At 45.0% G+C, this 12,124-nt stretch overlaps 1 protein-coding gene across 12 annotated transcripts in view; it reads left to right on the top strand.

Moving 5' to 3' along the window:
- PRR5L (proline rich 5 like) overlaps positions 1 to 12,124 on the top strand; it is an 86,345-nt gene that overhangs the window by 46,158 nt on the left and 28,063 nt on the right. For all 12 annotated transcript variants that reach the window (XM_074401317.1, XM_074401313.1, XM_074401318.1 and 9 more), the window contains one exon: positions 9,662 to 9,719. In XM_074401317.1, coding sequence (XP_074257418.1) covers positions 9,662 to 9,719 — 58 coding nt within the window. The remainder of the gene's footprint in view (positions 1 to 9,661; positions 9,720 to 12,124) is intronic.

Consider the following 12,124-nt stretch of genomic DNA (forward strand, 5'->3'; position numbering starts at 1 on the left):
CTCAAAAAAAAAAAAAAAAAAAAAAAAAAAAAAAAAAAAGTGGATTGATTTCAGAAAAATAGCATGCAAAGAATAATCGTGTAGGTGGCCCTGTCTCTAGCTGTAGTCATGCAGGTGGGCCAAGAGAGACTCAGGTTTGGAAAGCCCATTGCCAGGCACTGGTTGAAAATAGGCTGGTTTCAAGCCATTCACTTTACGGAAGAAATCTCCGTATGAGGAGGCACGTCCCAGAGGGAAGCCTTGTTAGAGGGAAGCTTAGCCTTCACATTCAACTGTCAGATGTTGTGTCAGGAGGGAAAGTCAGAAGGGACTCCAGAAAGTGTGTTCCTCCAGTAAGGGGGCAGAAGGAAGGCCTGGAGATAGATGAGGAATGGAACCCAGGGGTGGACAGGAAAGTCATCAAAACCATGGATGTGGTTGTCAGGGAAGGTGAAAGATGGGCTTCCTGGGTGCAGGGCTCTGCAATGCAGAGGCTTAGATGGCCATGCCCAGGCATCTGCATTCAGCAGTCAAGTCTGTCTCCTCACCCTGACCCCCAGCTCCGAGCTTGCCAGTGGTACAGCCCTCTCTGTGGCTCTGCTTTTGAGAGTGAACATTCCCATTTTATATGCTGTGAGACTTAACACAGAATGTTCTCAGTGGGGAATAATGAAAAGGACCCCGGGTGAGGCCAAGAGAAAGCAGGTAGAAAAATTGTGCTTATCTCATGTCTGCACACAGAGAAGACAGGCTGCGTGATCTGCAGAAGCCCAGATAGACGTCCATCAGACACTAGCTGGAAAAGTCCCTGACATTTTCAGTATTGATTTTTTTCCTTTCCCTCTGTTTTGAATTGTGCCCAGATGGAAAATTGGAGTTTCCTAGAGAAACACTATATACTAGTGACAGCTCGGAGGGATAATTGGTTTCTTGTAATTTTTGAAACTGATGATATGAAACATTCTGCATTTTCTTATTGCCTAATGAGATATCTTGGTGGTTCAGGGCATGGGGGTGTTTGCAGATAATACCTTCTGCCATTCTGCATCTACTGGCTTTGTGGTGTGTTAGGGGTTTTCCCCCCAAGCCCAGAAGTTCAATTCCTTTAGTTGGAACTGGAGTTTTGCTTGATACAGAAACTCAGGCTAGAGCTGGTAGCTTTGAATGGATTAATACTAGGGAGAGGAAACTTAGCTACCGCAATTGTCAATAGGTGATGGATACATGGTAGTGTTTGAGATATATTTGTGTGCATGTATATGTATGCATATATATTTATTTTTCTATTTGCTGCTCATATCTGCAAGAGTCTCAGGAGGCCAGTTTCCCCTAGAGTTTACAGAATATGGCAGAGAGCCAAAGAAGTATAGCATTAACTGTAGACCTGAATGGATGGAAAAGACTTTAAATCAGGCCCAGAAAAAACAATTATACTTTGTGGGGACAAAGATAGGACTTCTAAGGATTCCTGGCAAGCTGGATGGAGAGAGGATCAGGAGTGGTGAAGGTAACTTTTGTGATTTCTTAATCCAAATCGAGGAAGAGAGAAAAGTTTCAGCTGTTCTTTGATCAACTGGACAGGCCTCTCTAACAAGCAGAACTCCCAAAATGGAAAAAGAGCTAATCGGGTGAACAGAGGGTAGTAAGAGGAATTCCACATACACTCTACTTTGAAGGTAAAATTGGGGCTTATCTGAATGGGGGACTTTGAACAAGTCCAGCAGGGATCTGGTGCGAAGACAGAGGAGACGTTATGTTTTTTAGGTGAGAGGTCAATAGAGGTTGCATTTTTTGATTTGGCCGGTACCTAGAGCAGAACAGCATTCTGGAATCTGTAAGCTTTGGGGTGGCCTAGAAGCTCTCATTTGCTGCCGTGAGGGGTGAGAATGAGGTGGAGCCAGAATGGGGGCTTTGAGAAGCACCCCTGGGTGACTTGGGCTACTCCCTATGGGGCTTGCTTCCAGCCAGCTGTCACCTCTCACTGGCTCTGCCATTCTTGATCTCCTTAGCAATTATTTGAGTTTTGTGCAATTAGTTGAATATTTTGATTGTACTTTCATCATACTTTATCAAGCTGTGTGGAAAAAAATAGATCTTTAAATTGATGACCACAGATCTTAATATAATTGAGATAAAGATGAAAATCAATAGGCTTCCAGAAATGGAAAATCTTCAGCCTCATTGGACTCAGGTTGTGGCACATCAGTTGTGGAAGAAAGGAACCCATGGGTACCAAAGGCCGAAAATCTGTCACCCAAAGATGAGCTCCAAAGATGAGGTGTGATTAGGGATTTTATAATCCTTGCAAGCTCTGTGGGGATGGAATTCCTCCTAAATCATGTAAGCGTGGTATTCTACACGAGTTTGTATTTGCAGAAACTCATTACGTATGGAATTTGGTGATTTCTTGTAGACAAGGAAGGAATGGCAGGAGCCAGGCTTAGGGCATTGATGGGGGAAGCTTAAAAGGTAGGAGCAGATGCTGGAAACAACATAGTATTACAATAGTGAAAAAGCTCAGTGATTCAGTGGGCATGAGAAGTAGAAACTGAGTTGGAAGTGGTGGGAAATTTTTCTTCAATATGGAAAGCAATAAGATGACTTTCCCTGATGCTCTTTAAGAGCTATAAGGAGAACAGAATTAATGATAACAGTAATGACAGCTAACATTTTCAAGCACATACGTGCTGGGCATTGTTCGAAGCTGGAGGTTCTCAAGGTATGGTCCCCGAACCAGGAGCTTCAGCATCAACTGGGAATCTGTTAGAGAAGCAAATTCTAAATGAATCAGAAACTCTGGGGTTGGGACCCAAGCAGCCTGTATTTTGATGAGTTATGCATGATTGTGAGACTTGTGCAGGTCTGGGAATGCTTTAAGCATTTCTCCTGGGCTAACTCATTTATTCCTCCTGGTGACTGGTGAGATTGATTGTTATTATGTATCTCCCTTTTATAGATGCTGCCACTGAGGCTCAGAGATGGGGTTATTTGTCTGAGATACAAATACATATAGCTAGTAAATGGTGGTGCAAAGACCCAGCCCAGGCCATCTGGCTACAGCAGAAAAATCTCTTGGATTATATTTAAAATGCCCTTAAGGAATCCCTGGGGGGCGGGGAACACCCAGGCAGGAGGAGTTCCAGGGTTACTTTATTTGTTATTGTTTTTGTTTTGAGTGTTCAGCAAATCAGATGTGGACTGTCTTCCTGCTTCCTTATAAACATAACCTTTTTAAAGCCCCAAGTCACCCTTTAATTATGGCTGAAACGGTGCTGAATGAAGAATTAGCGTTAGCACTGAGTTTCTACTTCAGTCTCCATCAGGGGACTTCTTGTGGGTCTCATCACACCCACACACACCAACATTGGCTTATTAGGAAGTCTTGGGGCCTAGGAGTAAGTTGTGTTTGTAAGACTTTGTTGTTTATCTAGGAAGGCATCCAGGTTCACAGGAGATGTAGACCTCATTAGAGGTGATGGCTGGCCTTTCACAGTCACAGAGGGAAAATAAAATGGAAGTGGTCTATGATTTCCTGCCCTGGGTTTATGCCAACAACAGGAACCTTCTAAGACATTGATATCACCAGAAGCAAATGTCTGGAGTGAAACTGGTTAACACAGGTTCTGAGGAGGCAGAGCAACACAGCTGCCACCCCTCTGGGGTAGGAAAGAACATCTCATTTGAGAATGGAATCCACTCGGGTGCCAGGCATTCCCCTTGCTAGATGTTGCATGTGGATAGTCGAGGGGAAGGCCCAGCTGGGTGGAGGCTCTGTGGCGGAATGTGGTTCCATGGCCTGAGATTGCCAAGCCAACTGCCCCAGTATCTGAATCTGTACTGGATCCCATCTGCTTTCTTCTCTGGGCAAGGACATAAGAAACCTAAGGCAGGAGAGCATGGTGTCTAAAAGCACCAGCCCTTCTGCCAGTAGGTCTGGGTTCTAATCCTTGTTAGAACACTTACTGCCTGTGTGCCTTCAGCCTTGTTGCTTAGCCTCTCTGATCCTCAGTTTTCTTCGTAGTAATCCGGGTGAAATCATGGGAACTACTTCATAAGGTTGATGTGGTTGGTCAGTGAGATGACCTATACAGAGTGCCTGGTTACATAGTGAGTATTCAACAAGTGATAAGTATTTGTATCTTAGTATTTTTATTACGATGGCTAAAGTAAACCAGAATATAATAGGGGAAAGATATGGGCTTTGGATTCTAGACCAACCTTGGTGCAAAGTCTGGTCTCACATTTGCTAGTTGCTTCTTTGAGCCTCAAATTCTTTATTTGTACAAAGTGGATAGGTTGTGGCAGAAGTAAAATGTGATAATGCAGGAAAAGACTGTCAGACACTGCCTGGCACTGAGTAAAAACCAATAACTGACTCTACTGACCTTACTGCCATTATCATCTCTACTAAGTCATTCAAAGTGATGGTAGTTAGCAGCCTTAGCATTTACAGATTTCCTGCTTCCTGGTCTGTATGGAAAGTTCTTCCTGCTGGGAAGATGGAGTTCTCTCTGTACCCAGCCCTCTTGGTTACCCATCTCATCTGGGTCCCTCCCCCTGTACCCAGCCCTCTTGGTTACGCACCTCATCTGGGTCCCTCCCACCGGGTTGGGAAGGTACCTGCCTGGCAGGAGGCATGCATCTTTGGTAGCCCCACACCACCTACAGCCACCCTCTGCTCTGTTCTGCCCACTCACTCCAGAACCTGCCCTCTGCAATGACCCAGGAGAAGCTGAGTCTTTGGTGTCCACTGAAGATTTGGCTTTCCCCAACCATCTTGTTTACATTTTTCCTAGCTAAGCCTCATGTTTCTGTCTGTAGCCTGTTTTTCTATGTCTTAGGAAAAATAGATATGTCAGCTGTTTTTCTTTTTCACTTCCGTCTCCTCTGTCACTTCATTGTAGTGTGACTTAGACTGTGTCCAAGCTCATTTATGGGGTCAGGAGAGGATGCATTAAGTAACGATGGGCCCAGTTCCAAGTCCCGAGTCGCTTCCTGGGTGGCTACTACTTAGTAACTACTTTTGGCTTAGTGTTCCACCTGGGGAGGTGGTGGGGTTGGTGCCATCGGGCAAGGAGTGGGACAAGAGAAACGGGTCTTCTCCAGCTCTGGTACCAGACAGCTCCATCATTCCAGCTCAGCAGCCAGCAAATGCTCAGAAGCTTCTGGAGTCAGGGATTCATCAGGGGGTGGGAATTCTGTGAGGTGAGGTCCGGGAAGACCGGACACTTGGGAAGGACAAACACTACAAGATGGCCGCCTGAGTCCAGGCTGGGTTTTGCCCTGCCTTCAACCCATTTGAGCAGGCTTAAGCCCCACAGATGTCAAGTTGGCATATTCTCAGGTGAAGTGACAGGGTGAGCTTCATAATTTGCAGAGCCCAGTGCAGAAGAAACGTGGCTACTCAGAATTCTGTGCAAGGATTCCTGAATGCCATTCTTCTCACTACTAATGTCAACACTGGTGTCAGTGGCTTCTTCTAAAATCACTCTACTAACCAGACTGGCATGGGGATGCCAATCTCCCCTTCCCATAGGCCTGCCACTGCAGCTCATAATGGGCGGGTAACCCTAAGAGATTGCACGTCTGCACTGGTCACTCTTGGTATCTAGATGGAGGGTGGGTGAGAGGTCCCTGCTGAGTCAGCAGCAATTGCACTACAGCACTGGCAGTCCAGGGAGTGCAGGAGGGCTGGCACTACGCCTCTCCCCAAGATGCTGCAGGGCGCATGCCCGGTCCTGACTCTCCCTGTACTGGTGCAGAGGCCCTCACCCACGTGACCCTGTGAGCACCTTGGGAGTAGGGTGATGTTGGTGGTGGAGCCCAGGCACTAGGGGTGAGGCGTAGGGGCCCGAAAATCCCTCTTGAGGAGATGGTGAGGAGGAGGACTATGAGTGAGCTGAGGCTTCAGACCCCAGTGTATGTGTTGTTATCCCTTCCAACTCCACTTATAAAACACAAATTCAAAGATAAAAACGCGGAGAGTCAAAGATTGCAACTGCAGAGAACCCGGTTGCAAGTGGAGGCCTTCAGAGTGTTAGGCCCTTAAGAATGCAAGACCCTTTGGGGCCCGAATTCCCTACAGAGGAGACCTGGGGCTCAGTTTGAGACCCATTAGCAAAGCTGGAATGTGCAGCGTGAATGGGGCCTGAATGAATGGGCACAGCTCCATTGGGTGGATGCTGGTGGTTCCCCAGTGAAGAGGGGCCTGGGCTTGGCTAATCCGAGGGATCCTTACTCTAATAGTGTGTGCTGAATAAAAGGTGAGTAGTGGAGAGACTGAGCCTCACTCTCATGTCTTTTACTGGAATTTTGGAGAGGGAGGCCCCACTTCTACCTTCAGTTTATACAACTATAAGAGCAAAATCGAGAGTCTCCTGGGGGCAGGGGGTTATATAAGGATTTTCAAGATGCCTTAGCCTGCTGGAAAATGGAAATTGATACACTAAAAATCATCAAAATGTATGTGACCAATTGATTTTGACCATAGGACTGGGGAAAGGAGCGAATGTCTAGGTGATTCTTAAGGCCCCTTCTAACCTTAAGTTTGTGTTTCTCTTATTTTGATCTTAGCTATAGAATTTCCATGCTGTGTACTGTGAGAAGTTGTAAAAGAATATTTTCTTTATCATTTCCCCATAATATAGGAATAAGTACTTTTCTTTGAAAATATATATGAAAGATTGTTTTTCTAGTGTCTCCTTGAAGGGAGAAGACCTAGAAAGGAGAAGAAAGGAAAATCCAGGCCGTGTTTTGAGGTTTATTCCTTAAGGATAGGGACAATGTAATTTTCAAATGATTTTCTAATTCAAATGAAGAAAACGGCAACAAACTTAGAGACCCTGTAGCACTTATTCCTCTTAAAAATATTCTGTCTTTTTTTATCTTGGCTTCTTAAAAATAAAAAATGATCTTTATCACTAAAATAGTCAGAATGTATATATATATATCAAATATTTATTAGGTATCTGCTATGTTCTAGGTATGATACCAGGAGCCAAGGGTACTAACTTAAATAAGACATGACCTGCACTCCTAATTACCTACAATTCTAACTAATGAATGGTTTGAATTAATTTCTGTTAACTCATGCTATCACCTGGACTAGGTTTTATTTCTGTCAATGCCTCAGTTCCCCCTAACCTCCTCCCATGTAGATAATTATAGCAATAGAACAAAATGATGAAAATTGCATCACAGAGGCGATCTCTATTACCTCTGTAGGTGCATCTCAGAAACGTGAAATTAGGGAGGGTTAGGAAAGTTGTTTTAGTAGGAGCCTGGAACATCAGTGTTGAGACTAGAGGTACTCAGAAGAATGGCATTCAGGAGCCCATGTATAGAACGCTAACGGGACGTTCTGAGAACCTCACCTGGGCTAGGTGAAAGGGAACAACCAGCATAGACTGCAGGGCACCATGGAGATTTGTGCTCAGAAGCATTCTGGTGGAGTGGCTGCCATCTGAACACACCTCCACAGACCACTCATGTCCGGCTCAGCTGTCACAAGATGTTGATTTGGTGCTGGGGTATTTTCTTGCTTTCTGACCCAGCAAGTCTTGCCATGACCCAGCCACCGGGATTCACGCACTTGGCTGGAAGCTAAAGAACAGGTTAGGGCCTCGCCTTTACTGCTTGTGTGTTTCGTAATCCTTTGTGAGGAACTGCTTTTTTTTTTCTTTAACAAAGTTGGTGTATTCCTATATGGTGTCACTGTAACTTTGATTTGGGGTTCTAGCTGCCATCTTGAAACTACATAGTGGCCGGGCGCAGTGGCTCACGCCTGTAATCCCAGCACTTTGGGAGGCCAAGGCCGGCAGATCACTTGAGGTCAGAAGTTCGAGACCAGCCCAGCCAACATGGTAAAATCCTGTCTCTACTAAAAAAGTACAAAAATTAGCCAGGATTGGTGGTGGGCACCTGTAATCCCATCTACTTGGCAGGCTAAGGTGGGAGAATTGTGTGAACCTGGGAGGTGGAGGTTGTAGTGAGCCAAGATCCCATTACTGCACTCCAGACTGGGTGACAAATCAAGACTCTGTCTCAAAAAATAACCACATGATGTCTAATTACTTTTTCAAATTAGGTCTTATTTTGTAAATCTTAATAGGAGTATGGATTTGGTTTATGTGCATCCATTACAGAAATGGGATAATAACTTTGATAAAATATTCTATTAGTATATTTTATAATGGCCTATTCACTACTGACTCTTGGCCTCGCACTCGTTTTGTGAAGAAGTTGGGCTGAGATAGCAGCTATTACTGTTGCTACCACCAGTGCTGACTACTAAGGACATAAAATGCTGTGTGTATGTGTTTATAATGATGAATGTGTTTGTAACGATTATAATGAAGAATGTTGTGGTACTTCTAGTATTATGCCATTTTACAGATGAGGAGCTTGAGACTCAGGGAAATTAAATACAAAATCACACAGCGAGGATGTAGCTGAGCTGGAACTTGAACTGATACCCAAGTGCTTTCCACTCTGCTCCATACGCTTCTTTTATCATTGTAATAAGGGTCGTAGGGTTTTATAAAGGAGAAGGCTAAAGAATGCATTAGATCCTTTGGTAAGATATGTATCACTTTTGCCCCTGCCTCTCCCATAAGCATCGGCCTTAGTAATCTAATAATGTGATATGACTGTAGAGACACCAGCCTGTCACTGATCTCTGAGCTATTGGGATTCACAGAGAGGCTGCCCCATGCCTTAGGACAGGCGTCCCCAAACTTTACACAGGGGGCCAGTTCACTGTCCCTCAGACCACTGGAGGGCCGCCACATACTGTGCTCCTCTCACTGACCACCGGTGAAAGAGGTGCCCCTTCCTGAAGTGCAGGGGAGGAGCCAGATAAATGGCCTCAGGGGCCGCATGCGGCCCACGGGTTGTAGTTTGGGGACACCTGTCTTAGGGGAAGCAGCTACAGCCTTTCAAGGGAAGGAAGGGATCTGGGTAGGCAGACTTGCTGGAAGGCAGCAACGTGGAGTAGAAAGAATGTGGCTTATAGAGCCAGGAAGACCAGGTCTGTCTCCCTTGGGCAAGTCTCTTCACTGACCATCAGTAAAGTGAGGACAGTAGCACCAACTTGATGGGATTGAATTAAACGACATGAAGGATATAAAGCGTATGCTATAGACAGCACACTCAACAATTGTTAGTTGCAGTTGCAAGAGGACTTTACTTTCTCTTTACACAATTTCCCATGCACACATGCATTGACAGATGCATATTCACTGCTGCTTAAGATTTTGCACGCAGTCTCTTTCATGCTAGTGTGAGAAACTAAATTTATCTCTCTTTTTTAAATGTGTTATTTCTGCATCGTTTCCCATTGCCTCAGTGCTCCCTTTTGTGAGTTTAGATCACGAAGGGCCTCTAGGACACTGGGTGTCAACAATGGCGAATTCATCCAAGCTTGTGTCATGCCTCTTCTGTGGTCTGAGGGATGAGGGTGGCGGTTCGGGTTGCCTCTTACCTCACTTGCTCTTTTGCCGTGGGAAGTCTCACTGTCTTCTGAAGCCTTAGCATTCCAAGAGGACAAGAGGCTTCTTAAACTCAGATGCTAGAACAGAAGTGCCTAGAGCTCTGTGCCCTTGCCCACTGGAAGTGGAAGAGGGTTCATCACTCACGTTCTGGAGTTGCCCAAACTCTTATGTTCTTTATTCTCTTTTGGCAGAACCAGCTTCTTGCAAAAGGACTGTTCTTTGTGGAGGAGAAGATCAAGCTGTGTGAAGGCAAGTACAAGACAGCCCTGGTAGATTAGGGCCCCTGTGACTCAGTCTTTGATGTTTGGACAGCTGAGATGGTTCTGTCCAGAAGTGGCAGGCTCCCAGTGAGTGATTCACCCTGTCTGTTTCCTCCCCACCTAGGCAGCACACTTTCATTTCAGTCAGCTGCTCACAGCAGTGCAAGTCAGAACTGTGTTTCCAAAACATGTAGTGGGATGGGGTGGTTTCTTTGGATACCCCGTTAAGGGTTTTTTGTTTGTTTGTTTGTTTTGTTTGTTTGTTTTGAGACAGAGTCTTGCTCCGTGGCCCAGGCTGGACTGCAGTGGTGCGTCCTCGGGTCACCACAACCTCCGCCTCCTGGGTTCAATAGATTCTCCTGCCTCAGCCTCCCAAGTAGCCGGGATTATAGGCGTGTGCCACCACACCTGGCTAATTTTTGTATTTTTAGTAGAGACGGGGTTTCTCCATTTTGGTCAGGCTGGTCTTGAACTCCTGACCTCAGGTGCTTCGCCTGTCTTGGCCTCCCAAAGTGCTGGGATTACAAGTGTGAGCCACTGCACCTGGCCTTAAGGGTTTTTTGTTTGTTTGTTTGTTTGTTTGTTTTGAATGGTATGTAGGGTGGTGGTCTCCTTTGAAGGTACAAGCTAAGCTATTTCCTACAGGTCTTTGTAATATTTCCTCTGGTCTGCTCTGAGCTATTTCCTACAGATCTTTGTAATATTTCTGGGGAGTCATAGAAGAGAGGAGTCCTGTCTGTTTTCGGGGACATTCATCTAAGCAGGTACTCACTCAAAAGGGTATGATTTGATAGACAAAGGGAAATTTCCTGATCTTAGATTTTAAAGTCCAACTGACAGGATAGAAGGGAACAGAATAAAGATGGAAACAGATTCCAAAGGCAAGAATTGGGCAAACCCATGGCTCTACCAAGGGCTACTCTTAGCTCGCACCAAGTAGGGCTTGATCTTAGCTTGCCACCTACTTCTTGGATGACTTTCAGTTAGTTACTAGTTCCTCCCAGTTTCAGCTTTTGTCATATTTGAAGTGATAAATTGGGGTGAGGCACATGAGTAACGTCACGCACACAGCAGGCGAACATACCAAACCCTTTCTTTTTTCTTCTGCTCCAGCCTAATGACCCATAGATCAAACTTACTTCCAGACCCAGACTTTATTAGGTGCGTCATGTCATCATCCTTTTGTTTCTTCCGATTTCCTGGGAAAGACACTAGTATGTCCAGGAAAGGGGCTCCTAGAAAGACAAAGTAGGAAGGAAAATGAGAAACTGACACTGGAAAGCTCCAGCATCTGGCACACAGTAAATGCTTACCAAGCCTTGGGAAGAATAGAGGTTAGAAATTAACCTCTGCACATTTGAGAGTTGGCCGAACCTGTAGACATTCTTCCTTTGAATACATCTCTGCTGTGATTTTTTTCAACCTTATAAGTACCCAGTAACCCAAGGCCTTTAGAAAAAATATTTTTAACTGTAGGTTTTAAAAAAACCCACACGATATAAAATGTATCGTCTTTATAGTTTCAGCACATTTCCAGTGGAATAGTGTTAATTATATTCACATAGTTGTGTAACAGATCTCTAGAACTTTATCTTGCAAAATGGAGACTCCATGTCCATTCAACAACTCCCCATCGACCCCTTTCCTCAGCTCCTGACAACCACTATCCTGCTTTTTGTATCCATGCTTTTGACTATTCTCGGCATCTTATAAGTGGAATCATACAGTATTTTTCCTTTTGCGACTGCCTTAGTTTCATTTGGCATAAGGTCCCCAAATTCATGTTGTAGCGTGTGACAGGATTCCCTTCTTATTTTAAGGTGAATATTCCACTGTATATGTTTGCTACATTTGCTTTATCCTCTCATGTGTCAGAGGAAGGGGCTTATTTTTAGATGACTTGCTTTAACCAGGAATTTAGTGGCTCTTTTGCTTTTTTTTTTTTTTTTTTTTGAGGCAGAGTTTCACTTCTGTGGCCCAGTCTGGAGTACAGTGGAGTGATCTTGGCTCACTGCAACCTCTGCCTCCTGGGTTCAAGCGATTCCCATGGCTCAGCCTCTTGAGTAGCTGGGATTATAGGCATGTGGCACCATGCCTGGCTAATTTTTGTATTTTTAGTAGGGATTTCACCATGTTGGCCAGGCTGGTCTCGCCTCCTGACCTCAAGTGATCCACCCGTCTTGGCCTCCCAGAGTGTTGGGATTACAGGCGTGAGCCACTGCGCCCAGCCCTCTTTTGGAGTCAGGCTAGTACAAAAATGTGGAAGACAACTGCCTGGTAAAGGGAGGGAAAAGAAACGTCGTCCCTGGCCACATTAATTGTATGTATGTTATCCAGGGAGTTATTATAAGCTCCTGGAAACGTGGAAAAACAGCTCTATGAAAAAGATACCAA

This window comes from Saimiri boliviensis, chromosome 6 (genome assembly GCF_048565385.1).
Source record: "Saimiri boliviensis isolate mSaiBol1 chromosome 6, mSaiBol1.pri, whole genome shotgun sequence".
NCBI lineage: Eukaryota > Metazoa > Chordata > Mammalia > Primates > Cebidae > Saimiri > Saimiri boliviensis.